The sequence below is a fragment of the Xenopus tropicalis genome, chromosome 3 (assembly GCF_000004195.4).
Source record: "Xenopus tropicalis strain Nigerian chromosome 3, UCB_Xtro_10.0, whole genome shotgun sequence".
Lineage (NCBI taxonomy): Eukaryota > Metazoa > Chordata > Amphibia > Anura > Pipidae > Xenopus > Xenopus tropicalis.
This window is the reverse complement of record NC_030679.2, coordinates 117,701,855-117,715,112: the sequence shown is the minus strand read 5'-3', so window position 1 is coordinate 117,715,112 and position 13,258 is coordinate 117,701,855. Positions and strand designations below refer to the sequence as shown.

The 13,258-nt window shown below is 42.6% G+C and overlaps 1 protein-coding gene across 1 annotated transcript; it reads right to left on the bottom strand.

Moving 5' to 3' along the window:
• Positions 1 to 6,639: 6,639 nt before the first annotated feature.
• fem1b (fem-1 homolog B) lies at positions 6,640 to 13,136 on the bottom strand. Its single transcript, NM_001251841.1, is given in 2 exon segments — positions 6,640 to 11,342; positions 12,883 to 13,136. Coding segments are annotated over 2 exon segments (1,890 nt in total). The 3' UTR covers positions 6,640 to 9,706.
• Between the last annotated feature and the right edge of the window lie 122 nt (positions 13,137 to 13,258).

Below are 13,258 nucleotides of genomic sequence, written 5' to 3'. Positions count from 1 at the left end.
TACAACTTTTTATGTCTGGGTGACAGGTCCACTTTAAAACTTGCGCAAAAAGTTGCGCTTTTTTCGTAGCGTTAAAACTTACGCGAAACTTCGCACCTTTTAAGTTTTAACGCTACGAAAAAGGCGCAACTTTTCGCGTAAGTTTTAACGCTACGGAAAAATCGCAAGATTTTACGCAACTTTCGTAAAGGCTACGAAAAACTCGCGTTTTTACGCAAAAATCGTATTGGTAACGAAAAATTCGTAAAGACGCCGAAAAAATCGCAAAACATACAAAAAAGTCGCAAAATGTTCGTTTTCAAGTCGGAACTTTTCCAATTCGGGTTGGATTCGTGGGTTAGTAAATCAGCCCCTTAGTCTACTAAAAAAATCATTTAAATGGAATTGTTTCGAACAAGGATTAATTACATCTTTATCATTTTATTATTACAGACGAAAAGGAAATAATTGTCTTAAATCAGAATTATTTGCTTAAAATGGGCTCCATGGGTGACACAAAATTCAGAGCCTTCTGGATAATGGGTTTCCAGATAATGAATCCACCGGTATTACATTACATTGAAAAACTAAAACTGCAGTATTTAAAGCATATATCATTTACCCATAAATTCAGCAGCACAGATTGTTGCTGTGGGTGAGCGATGAGGAGGGCAGGCAGGACTGGATCTGGGTTGGAGGGGCCCATTAGGTTTTTTTCAGGTATCCCACTGGGCCAGGCTTACCCTGGCTAAATTGGAATGTACTTATATCTGTGAGAATAAAAATGGGAGAGGTGCCTAAATATAGGCCCCATACTTATTGTACAGCGCTGCGGAATATGTTGGCGCCTTACAAATAAATGTTAACAATAATAATATTGTCCCACAAGTTTAAAGGAGAACTAAAAACAAAAAGCCTAAAAAAAAACCTTACTGTACCAGCCCAAAGCCTCAGCAGCCCTATAACTGTAATGGTCCGCATTGGCCAAAGAAAGGATTATTAAATGAAGAAGTGTTATTTTACACACCACTTGTCATTTCCCACAGAATGAAGCAGCACTTGCATTTTTGGGGGCACGCCCTTAAGTGAGCAAATTCCCTGCTGAACAAGGGTGCTGTGTAATGTCCTCCTCATGTATTTGGCTGGAGAAAAAGTTTAAAAAATGGATTTAAAAATATCTGAAACTTGGAAAGGCAACGTAACAGATGTGCATGTCTCTGATGATGTGATGGTGCACCCCACCCACCCACAGTTCCTTTCTCTTTCTCTCCGAAACACTCTCATCCAGTTAGATGTCCCAGAAATAAAACATCCTGCTCCATATTTTAAAGCTTGACAGACATGGCAGACATGTATCGGTAGTACATTTAAAACATTGCTGTAAATATATATAGATGTATGGGCTCCTAATAGTTTCATAGGCAGAGTAACCCGAAAAGTGTAAGACAATCAGATGCCTATATATGTATACACATAGCTGCATGCTGCCTGAACTGCTAGGGGTACTCACACATTCACATTGATGGGTTGGTCCAAACAGTGCCAACTGGGATTTTAAATAGTTCCTGGCATTTCAAGTACATAGAGGCCAAACAGCCTCCCACCAACCCAATAAATAGTGAGTGTCTATGGCATCTTACAGCAGCCCCTCTGGCAATTGCCAGAAGCCACAGTCTGGGCCTGTGTCCAGCTTTTTTTTGAGAAGGAGCAACTAGGGGTGACAGCTGAAGTTATTAGAATGGAGGATAGACAAGCAAGATGGCAGCTGTTTTACATCAGTGTTGATGAACCAGAGACATTTTGGGTAATTTTGAATTACTTCATCTTGTGCCCACAGATATAAAAAGTTCAATCCCTTGGAATTGTAGTTCAACAACAGCAAAAGGGCCACAGGTTGGGTAATTACTCTTCACATAAATCAAGTCTCCTTTGTCCCAGGCTGATTCCCTCTAAGCTGAGCAGAGAAACGGTGCATTTTTTATGTGCACACATATTTCAGCATCTGTCTGGCCACAAAAGACAACTTTTTTTTTTTTTTATGTGGAGGGAAACGTGGCTTCTTCACTACTGAAGCCAGGCCAGAAGCATTGCTTAATTCCTTATGTACTTTCTATTAATAAATTCAGGTTGTGTACAAGTATGAACTAAAGAAAATGGTACTGACTTACAATGTTCTGCTGATATGTGTACCTTGAAATATACTCTGCGGAGAAGCTGAAAATGTACAATAAGGACCAATAAATACAATACAAACCCAGTCTGGCTTGGGGTCTTTTATCAACAGTCTTGTGCAATGAAAAGCCCATCCGCACCAGAATATTTTGCCTGCATACAGAGCAATGGGGAGAGGACACGCAGAAATGTAAGTGCTTCCTCTCCCCACTGCTCCGTATGAGTTAAGTGGCACGCATGCGCTGTGGGAATGGAAGGATGGGGGGGGGGTGGGTTGTCGAGGAGGGCGGGCAGCAAAAGGTGTTGGCCTCGGGGCGCACCATTCAGAAATCGGGCCCTGATCAGAAACCCCATATGGTGGGCAATCCAGCCTTCAAATAGACACTCAACACGCCTAAGATCTCTTTATAGACCTCTGTATTGTCATGTTGTGGGCCAGATAACACATCTATACCCGTTATATAAGCATTTAAAAGTCCCAGCTGTCAATCATATATTGCCTGACCCGCCTCTATGCCTTAGGCATAGGGGTGGGGCATGCAGTTACTTTCACTTTCAATTCAGAACTTCTTAGATATCACTGCTCTCCTCACATTCCCCCTCCCTCCTCACCATCTCATTGTGTAACCAGTGCATGGATATGGGTATCAGGTCCCCCCATACTGGCACAGAAACAAGATTTTAGCAGGGTGTACAGCTTGCCTTAATAACAGTGTCCACAAAATGGAGCCTGCCTGTTTTCTGCAATTGTGAATTCCAGTGCTGAAGGAAATAAGTTTAAAATAATTTATATAGTGTAACTGAAGTTTATTTTGCTTGATAAACACAATAGAAAACAATTTGTAATTATTTCTTAGGGTGACAGGTCCCCTTTAAGAAAACAAAAGCAAAGATCTTTTTGGTTGCTATGGGCAATATCACCGGTGATGCTCATCCCCAGTGTTAATAAATACACCTCACATTGTTTGATCACGGTCATGTTAGCAAAATGAGATTGTGTATTCAGAAAGAACATTGACACGACACTAGTGACTTATTAGTGATCTGCCACTTGCTCTTTGTGCATGATCTGCTCAGCTGAACCGACAGCCAAAACCAGGTGGTCAGTTTGTTAATCTGTGTTTATCTCCAAACTAAACACTATGGGGTTGATTTATCAAAATATCAAGTCTCATTGAAAATTAAGGAAACAATGCAATTCTGAACATTCGCATAACATCTAACGCAGCACAGTTACAGGCAGTGCCAACCACCATAACCTGCAGCACTTCTATTTGTGTCTGTCAATTACCCACCCACATATATTGTAAGCTCTATGGGGCAGGGATCTCCTTCCTCCTGTACCCTCAGCACTTATATGTAAGCATATTTTATATATATATTTTTTTTTTTTTTTTTTAAAGTTTATTCTATTATTGTCCTGACTGATTTATTCTAATATTGTACTGTGTTCTAATCAGACATCTGAGCACACTGAGCATATGCAGTGTCCTGTACTGTTCTAACAGTAGCCATGATGGGAACCTCATAAGACAACTGTAAAGTAATTTCTATTCTAGAGATGCTGAAACTTTAAAGGAGAAGGAAAGGTGGACTCACTGGGGAATGCCAAAATGTTAGGCACCCCAGTGATTGTATTTACTTACCCGATACCCCAGGCTGGTGCTCCTGTTAGCAAACTAAAAGCACCAGTCCGGGGTACCAGCAGGCCAGTGATCCTCTTATGAGTGATATTTCATAAACTGATCCATAGAGAGGCCTAAGGAACCCCTTCTGTCATAAATATGAGAAGGTGGAATTATACCCCAAAGTACTCCTGCCACAGGACACTGCCAGCCGATGGCACTGAATACAACGTACATAGTTGTACTTTAATCATAGAAAGGCTGCTGCAGACCTGCTGTGATGCTTAGGTATGCTAAACAGTAAAAGCAATGGTCTAATAGTCACGTGTGCATAGTGTGTCAATAGTCATGTGTGCATAGTGTTAGTAGAACATTCCCATTACAGAAGGCACAGTGAACTTACCCTTGCTTCTAGCCACCAGATCATTCTACCATATCAGCCACAGAAGGGGAAGCATGAAAAGGCAAACAGCTTTGTTCCATGATGCTCTTTTAGAACAGTAGAATACATCAGATAATAAGCCCAGCAATTTGTGGCCCCCCGTTCCAACATTGCTGCGGCCAAGTACCGCAAATCCTATAAAACCACTAACAATGCTCTCCATGTTTTTAACAAAAAAAAAAGCTGCATTGTAAAAGCTGCTTTTTCTTATACCTTATGTCAGTCCTTCTCCTGTCTCTCTGACCAGTTTTCTGAAGGGATGGGAGTGGCCTATTTTGAACCTGGCACACTGAACTTCCTATATGCTTACAGGCTTTGCCCTTACTTTTATCCTATTGGACATTGATACTCCCCTATCCAGTTAATTCATTGGGTGCTTACTTGTGTGCATTACTGTTTAATACATAGGCAAATGGATTTAGAATATCACAAATCTAATATTATTTACTTTCCATTTTGTAACTTTTTATATATACAAATATGCAATTTTTACTGCATACACGACCCCAAGACAAGCCAACAACCCCCACACACACCCTGCCCAACTGTGACTGACTTTTTCCTCTGAATAACACCATTCACCTGCACCCCCATGCGAAATAACTACAGTTCTCTTCTCACAACCCATCCATTACACAGCCACCCCCCCCCCCCCCCCAGACAAAAGACAGATTTCTCCCCACAGGTGACATAACTCCTTCAACCAGCTCTAACTTCATCCTCCTCACATACAGGCACTCCACAAATCCCTTCTCCCTCCCTATGAATCAGAGACTTCTCCCCTCTCTGTGTCACACCTCCTCCCAGCAGGCAGAAGCCCCTCAACCCGCACGCCCCCCTTCCCCACGTGAAAATGACAGGCTGCTCTCTCCTAACATGCCCCCCCCTCCACATTAACAGAATACCAAGTCACATAAACCTGTCCAGATAACAGACTTTTACTTTAAAGCATGCCGTAACACCAGGTCCCCAAAAGTAGGGATGCGCCAAATCCACTATTTTAGGATTCAGCCGAGTGACTGATATATGAATAATAGAGGGGCTGAATACAAAAATAATAAAAGTAACCATAACAATAAAATTGTAGCGTCACAAAAAAATCGTTTTTTAGCTACTGCGGTCAGTGATTCCCATTTGAAAGCTGGAATGAGGTAGAAGAAGAAGGTAAATAATTCAAAAACCATACAAGATTAAGACCAAATGAAATGTTGCTTACAACTGGCTGTTTTATAACATATTAAAAGTTAACCCCTTTAACTACCCCTTCAGTTTTGAGTAACCTTTTATGTACCATATCCTGCGTGAGCCACTGACCAGACTGAGCTGAGGCAACAGTGTAGCTATTGAGGGGGTCTTGGCACTCTGGCTCCTCTACTGTATACACTAAAGAAAAGAACTGATTTAGCACATTTGCCTTTTCTGTATCAGTTATAAATCTCAATCTTTTTACTCTTGATATACTTAAAATCTTTTTGGGGTTAGTTTTAGCCTCTGCTGCAATACGCTCATTTTCTATCTTTGCCTTCCGGATTGCTGTTTTACAACATGTTATAGTGTTTAAATTCCTTAGACATCTTCTACAAAAAGCAGCTGTTCCATCACCACTGAGGTGCAGCCCATCCCTGGCAAAGAGCCTGAAGCCAATTGAAAAATCTGCCCAGTTCTCCAAAAACCCAAATCCCTCCCCCTGCACCAATCTCTCAGCCACACAATCTCCCTAAGCTCCTGCTGCTCATGGCACAGGTAATATCTATGAAGCTCCTAATGTTTTCGGGGGGGAATAAAACACTAAGCTGGTATCAGAGTGGGTGTTAAAACGCCCATCCCTGTTACTGCTAGCGTCTCACATAGGTAGAGTATAACAGACAGGGAGCACTTTGGAACCCCACGGCAATCAGTACCCAACTGTCAATGGCAAAATCTTTCCAATTCATAATGGGATTAAAGGTGGCCACACACGTGGCGATTTGCAATCTTTCGTGTGACCATCGGTCGCACAAAAGATCGTACAATCAGCCACAAACCGTTCAGGGCTGAAACGGCAGATAAGGAGGTAGAAACAATAGGATTTCTACCTCCTTCTGTCGATTCAGCGCTGCAGGCAGATTTTGGTCAGGCGCCTTCTATGGCGCCCGATCAAAATCTTTTAACTGGCCTAATCGGCGAGTCGACCGATATCAGCAGCTTCCTGCGATATTGGTTGACTCGCCGACTTGCCATACACGCACCGAGGTTTTGTACGATATTATCGGTGCATGTATGGCCAGCTTAAGAGCAACTGAATAGATTTGTATCTGTAGGCACTGCATTCCCTGCTGTTGTGGTAATGGCAAGTTAAAGAGGCATCACTGTTTGTAGCGGAGAGTCACTCGGTTTGATCCAACCAAATACACTCAGGCAGACTCAGTAAAAAGAATCCCAAGAAAACAAAAAGTATCAGTCCCATTTATTTTTTCATATTTAAATGGATACATATGCATAGAGTAGCCATATCACTTGCCTTTGTCTCCCCAAAGGGCCAGTAACACCAAAAAACATAAAAGGGGAGGGAGGTGGAATTTATATTGCATAGCCAAAAAGCAGGTAAGTTTTATTATCCTATGGCTTAGTACCTAGGTGCTGATAAACGGGTCAAATGTCCTTCATGGTGCATAAATGATAAACCGTTTTTATACATAATGGGGCTGTGGTGGCTAAATGGTGTTTCCCGTTGATGGGCAGACAGGCATGATACATCTTCACAGGCATTTTCACTTTTTGGTGTTACTTACCCTTTAAGGGAATAAATTTCAAGGTGAAAACCGACTTGTGGAAATACTTCCCCTTTAAGAAGTGAGAGTTAAACAAAGTAGAGTGACATTTCATTTTCTTTCTATCGGGAGTAATGGCGACAAATGTCATTCCAATCGGAACAGAAATCATACAAAAGGTTAGCAAAATCATTTATATTTTTTTTTTTAAAAAAGAAATCAATTGTGCAAATATTAGATTGGTCAGAAGATAACGCATGAAGCCACTCGCTAGCCATACAGGAGAGTCACCCTAGCAGTGAGTATTAGATATTAGCAGATATTAGGATAGTCTATTTATAGATATTAAAGGGATACAGACACTAATGTTTCCATAATTAAGTGGTACAGCAGTGCTATTGCCAGGACCCAATACCCGGAGTATGGCACGGGCTGAGAAGGGAAAACAAAGCGTATCTCCAGGTATCAGGTCCTGGGCATGGAAATGCTGCACTAAAAGTGTTGCCAGTATTTCTTTAAGGCCCCAAAAATACTTAATATATATTCTAATATTATTCTAATCCTGATCTTCATAAAGTTCTTATCAAACCGAAAAGCAGCCAAATCCCTATAAAATGTTGCCCTTATGCTTATTAACTTGCACTGTGCAATTTACCCTGTGTAGCAGCCGTAGGCAACTTAGCTGTGGCCCTGTGATTTCCTCCCTGCTTCCATATGTTCTTATTTATGGGCTTTTTTTTATGCCTTTAGAAATGCATGCTGACTGCATAAAAACGTATATTGCATTTAAATGCTTTCTTTAAACTCACATAAGTGCTTTTTTGTCAGTTTCAAACACAAATCTGTATTATAACTGCCTTCTGGACACACATTAAAGTGCCAGAAAGTGTAGCACTGGCGTCTAAGTACAACCAGGTAAATCTAATGGGATCAATTAGATACATTCAAATCAGCATACCAAATGCAAAGAAAAACTCCCATGCCTGAAAGCCCTTAGTTTTTTATTAACTGTAAAGATCAGGTACCATCGCTGCTTGGCTCCCACTTCCACGTCTTCCTATCATCCAAGAGGTGGTTGGAAGAGAGAAGCAACAAGAAGGTACCTGGTCAAGAATGGAGGCAATGGGGCTCCACAGGGCTGCTAAACATATTCACATAGGCAAACCCGAGCACTATAGATTTTCTTTGGGTTTAACTGGCCTTTAAAATGATCACATTGGCTCAGCATCAAATAAAAACAGTTCATTTTTTTCAATATCTTATTCAAGAATCTGCACTTCAAAAAAATGGAAAAATTGATTACACACCAAATACATGCCCCTGACTGCTGGATTGATGAATATATTGACAGTGACTTTAGCCCTCCTTTATTTAAAAACATCTGCTTGTAAAAGCAAACCTGCAGACAGCCAGCCTTATGCAGCCTCAGCGATCTCACCCATCATAGCTGACTGGGATACCAGAAATTTCCCACTGCCAATACTGGTCACTTTCAGCCCCTGCTTGTACTGTGTGCCTTGTACAATTCAGCACAACTGGGTTCAATTAGCTCAGTCACACGGAACCAATTATCTATAGGCACAGTGACACATGCAATTTCTGAGCCTCAGAAACAGTAACAGCAAAAAATGAAAGTGTTTTAAAGTAATAATAATTAAAATATAATGTACTGTTTCCCTGCATTGCTTGAAGTTGTGTATTTGACTCAGAAAGACTGCTATAGTTTATATACTACTGCTGTGTGGGCATGGGGGCAACAATTCCAGCTGGAAGAAAAGGAGAAAAAGCACAGATTACATTGCAGATAATAGATAAGCTCTTTAGAACACAATGGCGTTTGAAAGAGCATATCTGTTATCTACAGGTAGCCTGTGCCATTGAGACCTATGTTATAGCTATCCCCATAGCTACACAGCAGCTTTGTTTATATAAACTACAGTAGTGTTTCTAAAGCACCATTACTTTTCTTCCCCTGCAGGACAACAGCATATTATATTTTAATTACTTTTATACACCTTTTATTTTTTGGAGTTACTGTTCCTTTAATCTATATATTATTTTTAAACGCATGAAGAAGAAAGCTTGTATGGGCCAAACCATAGAGGAAGTTGCCTGCTATAGGCTGCTCCAGCAAGTGTAGTAAATGAGCTGCTGGTATAGTATCAGTATACAACCCACCAAGACAAAAGCAATGTAAACAACTTGCACCCATTTCTTGCTACCAAACGCTGACAGCCTACTCAGCCTGGCCAATTTCCAGCACTGGCCAGCCACATTCTATGAAGACAGTTCAGCTATCCCTCCGAGGCATAAGAAGGGTAACAGCCCACAAATTCCCCTAAGTGTCAGGTGACATTAAGTCACTAGGCTGCAGTCATAACAGAATGTTTTTTTGGGTATTTCCCTGTGGAAGAAAGTTCCAGCCTGACTTCAGCCATCAGAAATGCAAAAATCAATTACCTTTGAACTGAAGTAGGTAATCAGCACCTTATCTTATTTTCTCTAAAAACCTGATCAGAAATGAAAGCAGCTGCAACGTCATGGAAGAAAACCAAAATAAAATAAGAGACCACAGCTCTCTTCAGAGTGATGGTGCACTAAAGAAAACTACAGGTCAAAATAAGTGACCATTTTAGCTTTGCCCCATACTCAAAGAAGAGACAGGTGGGCCCTTGGGAATGGTGTGTAACCAATGCTCAGAATGTTTATAGAAATACAAATGGAGTCCAACCAAAGGTTTAATGAAATTCCACAAACTCTTCAAGAGTCCTCGGGATCTGATTTTGATATTTAATGTTGTGAAGTCGCACAGCCCGGGCTGCTAGGCACTTCAGACTTAGCTTCATTTGAGTTTTCAGTAGAATTTCTGATACCCCTGTGGTGCTTCTGTCCAAAGGGGTCTTCTTCTCCTTGTTGGTCATGTCTGGGTGAGCCCCTGCCTCTACAAGACTGATAATAATGGCATGCAGGGTAAGAAAATCACTGATAGGACGGTTGTATTGTACTATAACATGAAGAGGGCTGTTACCCATCTGGTCCACAGCATTAACATTCGCTCCACAGTCAATAAGAAGCTTTGCCACTGGGGCACTTGGGAAACTGCAGACATCATTAGTGTGGAAGTCATCTACAGGCGTGCCAGAGTCCACTGCCAAATGCAGGAGAGTGCATCCGTCTCGGGTTCTAGGATCCAGGTGTACAAGGCGGTAGATTTGCTTATTAATGCGAGGCTGCTCCTCCTCTGAGCAACGAGTTTTTGTGGATATGCAAACGAGGTAAAGAAAAGTGTAGAGATTACATTCATGGTTTTCCAGTGCAGAATGGGCATCGGGCTCTTGGGGATTCTGGACACGGGATATCCCACGTTCTATTTCCAGAACACTACATTCCAGCACATGTTCCACATCCCATGATTTCACTGGCTCATTGAGGTGAATCATCTGAGAGAACACTTGAGCAAACCTCAGCAAGTCTTTGTGTGTATTGCGATTTCCTTTCTGACGCAGCTGCAGTGCATGCAGCCACAACTTGATGCACTGTTCAAATTGCATGTTATCGGCATACACTGCCCCACGGTATATTATTGGATGTGACACATCAATGTTATCAGAACCAAGGATGCGCTCACGAACAATCAAGCCCTCCATATGGAGGGCATCAGTGTTATGGATAATAGCACCTAACTCCTGCGGAGTTCGACACTCTGTTCTCATACCATAGGCCTCAATTGGAGGTAGGACCTCCTTGTGAAGAATGTTTGAGGGGTCCCGAAATCTCTCCAGCATTGCCAAGTACAAATACTGATAGGTCTTGGTGAGGTTGTAATTCTCCCTGTCATTGGCAAAAGAGGCTCCCAAAAGTTCCAGTGCCTCTATACGGCTCTTGGTATCACAGTCTGAATGGGCAAGCAACAGTTCTACCACCTCTGCCTTACAGCTCTCAGCAGCTACCTTAAGAGGAGTCATCCCGTGTCCATTAACAACCATAGCTGCTTTCCACTTGACTAGCTCCCGCACAATATCTAAGTGTCCGGCTTCTGCTGCAAAGTGCAGAGCTGTTGCCCCACAGTGAGCTCTGGCATTTGGGTCAGCATGTTGCTCCAAAAGGTAACGCACTACATCAGTGTGACCCTTGTAAGCAGCAATCATCAGGCACGTGTTGTCATATTTATTGGCAATGCTAATATTTGCATTGTTTTCCACAAGAAAGCGGACAATGTCCAGTCTCCCATCGAAGCATGCAGCTCTCAGGGGGGTAGAATTTGTGACAGTTGTGTGGTTCACATTTGCCCCATGGCTTACCAGCAACTTGACCACTTCATAGTGCCCGGCCCCAGCAGCACACCACAAGGCAGTAGCTCCATCAATGATATATCTACAAAAAAAGAATGGAAAAGAAAATATTTGAACAGCCAATAAAGAAGTCCATAGAATAAAGCAATGAATAATACACAGAGATAATAAGATGTGTTAAATTCACTCTAAATCAAAATCTCATACAAAGTAAGATACTCTGGGCACATCCACAACCTCCACACTTTAGTTATACAAGAGTAAATATAGTGGATACACATTCTCTGTACTTTTAGGGTAATTAAAGACAACAGCTGCCACTACATTTAGGAACTGCCACTACATTTAGGAAATTTTTCTGGTCACACTTTTAACTTACCTACATTATTGATGATATTGTATGTGAGCAGATGGGCAAATTATAAAATATTTCCCTACAAAAAACGAGACTGGGTGCTTATTTTCTATTTTTCAATATGAGAGATCCTGGTTATACTTAAGGTAGCCATAAATGATAAGATTTGGTCATTTGGCAGGGTCGGCAAACAAGCAAAGTCTTTCCCCCGATATACCAGCCTAAAGGGCCAGTAAAGCCTAAAGGCCCCCATACACGGGCCGACTATAGCTGCCGATATCGGTCCCTTGGACCGATTTGGCAGCTAATCGACCCGTGTATGGGCAGAACAGAGCAGCCTGGCTGACCGATATCTGGCCTGAAATTGGCCAGATCTCGATCAGCCAGGTTAGAAAATCCAGTCGGATCGGGGACCGCATCGTCTCGTTGATGTGGTCCCCGAACCGACTGCCCCATAACCTCAAATGTAATCCAATCGTTTGGCCCCAGGGCCAAACGATCAGATTATTTTTTTTTTTAAGTCCCTTGCTACCCGATATTGCCCACTCGTAGGTGGGGATATCGGGTGAAGATCTTATAGTGTATGGGCACCTTTAGGGAGAGCTACCTCCAGCTACCAATCAATAGATGGAGCAAAGCTGCTTCTTCTAGCTCTGCTTTAATATCAGGCCCAGACTGGCAATCTGTAGATTCTGGCAAATGCCAGAGGGGCTGCTGTAAGATGCCATAGACAGTCCCTATTTAGTGGGCTGCTGGGGGGCTTTTTGGGTCACTACCTACTTGAAATGCCAGGGCCTATTTTGAAACCCAGTCTAGGTTTGCTTACTATCTTATGTTCCTAAAAACTAGTCTGACAAAAGCTTGTCTTGTAATCTGGCTAAACCTCTTTCATGGGGTCCCTGTTCCCTGAACTCTTTACAGGGGGCCTGTTGACAACAGACACATTCACCTGGTTAAGAAGATGAAGATGAAGAAGAACCACCCCTTTCCAATAACTATATTAAAGTGGCACCTACCTACTGGCCAATAACAAACATAAGTTAAATACACAGGCTTCTGCCTAGTAACTAAGGGAACTGCACTTGCTGGGGATTTACACCCACTGTAAATGGAAACTCTAAGGGTCACTGAATCTCTGTCCGCCCCTATCTCACTCATTCACCCCTGACATTATTTCCTTACTTCCTGCTCTTTTCAGCCCAAGTATCTCTATCTCTGCCCCTGCCATTAGTACCGTGGCCCAAACGCCTCCCCAAGCCCCACTCACCCGTCAAATCGCACAGTGCCAGTCTGCTGCACATCCACTTTGTAATGTTCCAGAAGCAGCCGCACCACCTTGCTGTGCCCGTTGCGGGCGGCGATGATAAGCGGAGTGGATCTCTGGCCGCCGTGCTGGGTGACAGTGGAGAGCAGAGTTCGGATCTCAGGTTCGGTCCGATTGAGTAACAGGGCAGCCAGAGTAAGCACTCGGCCCTCAGCCGCCGCTTTATACACGTACCCGGCCAGCCCGTCCAGGGCCATACCTTGGCAGCTGCAAAAGGTCCTCGGCTACCCACTTCCGGTCCGTAAAGTTATTCTCCCCTGCAAACATGTCAGCTGTACTTTAGTTCCGCGATACGTATTCCTTTTTTGCTGAAATAGTT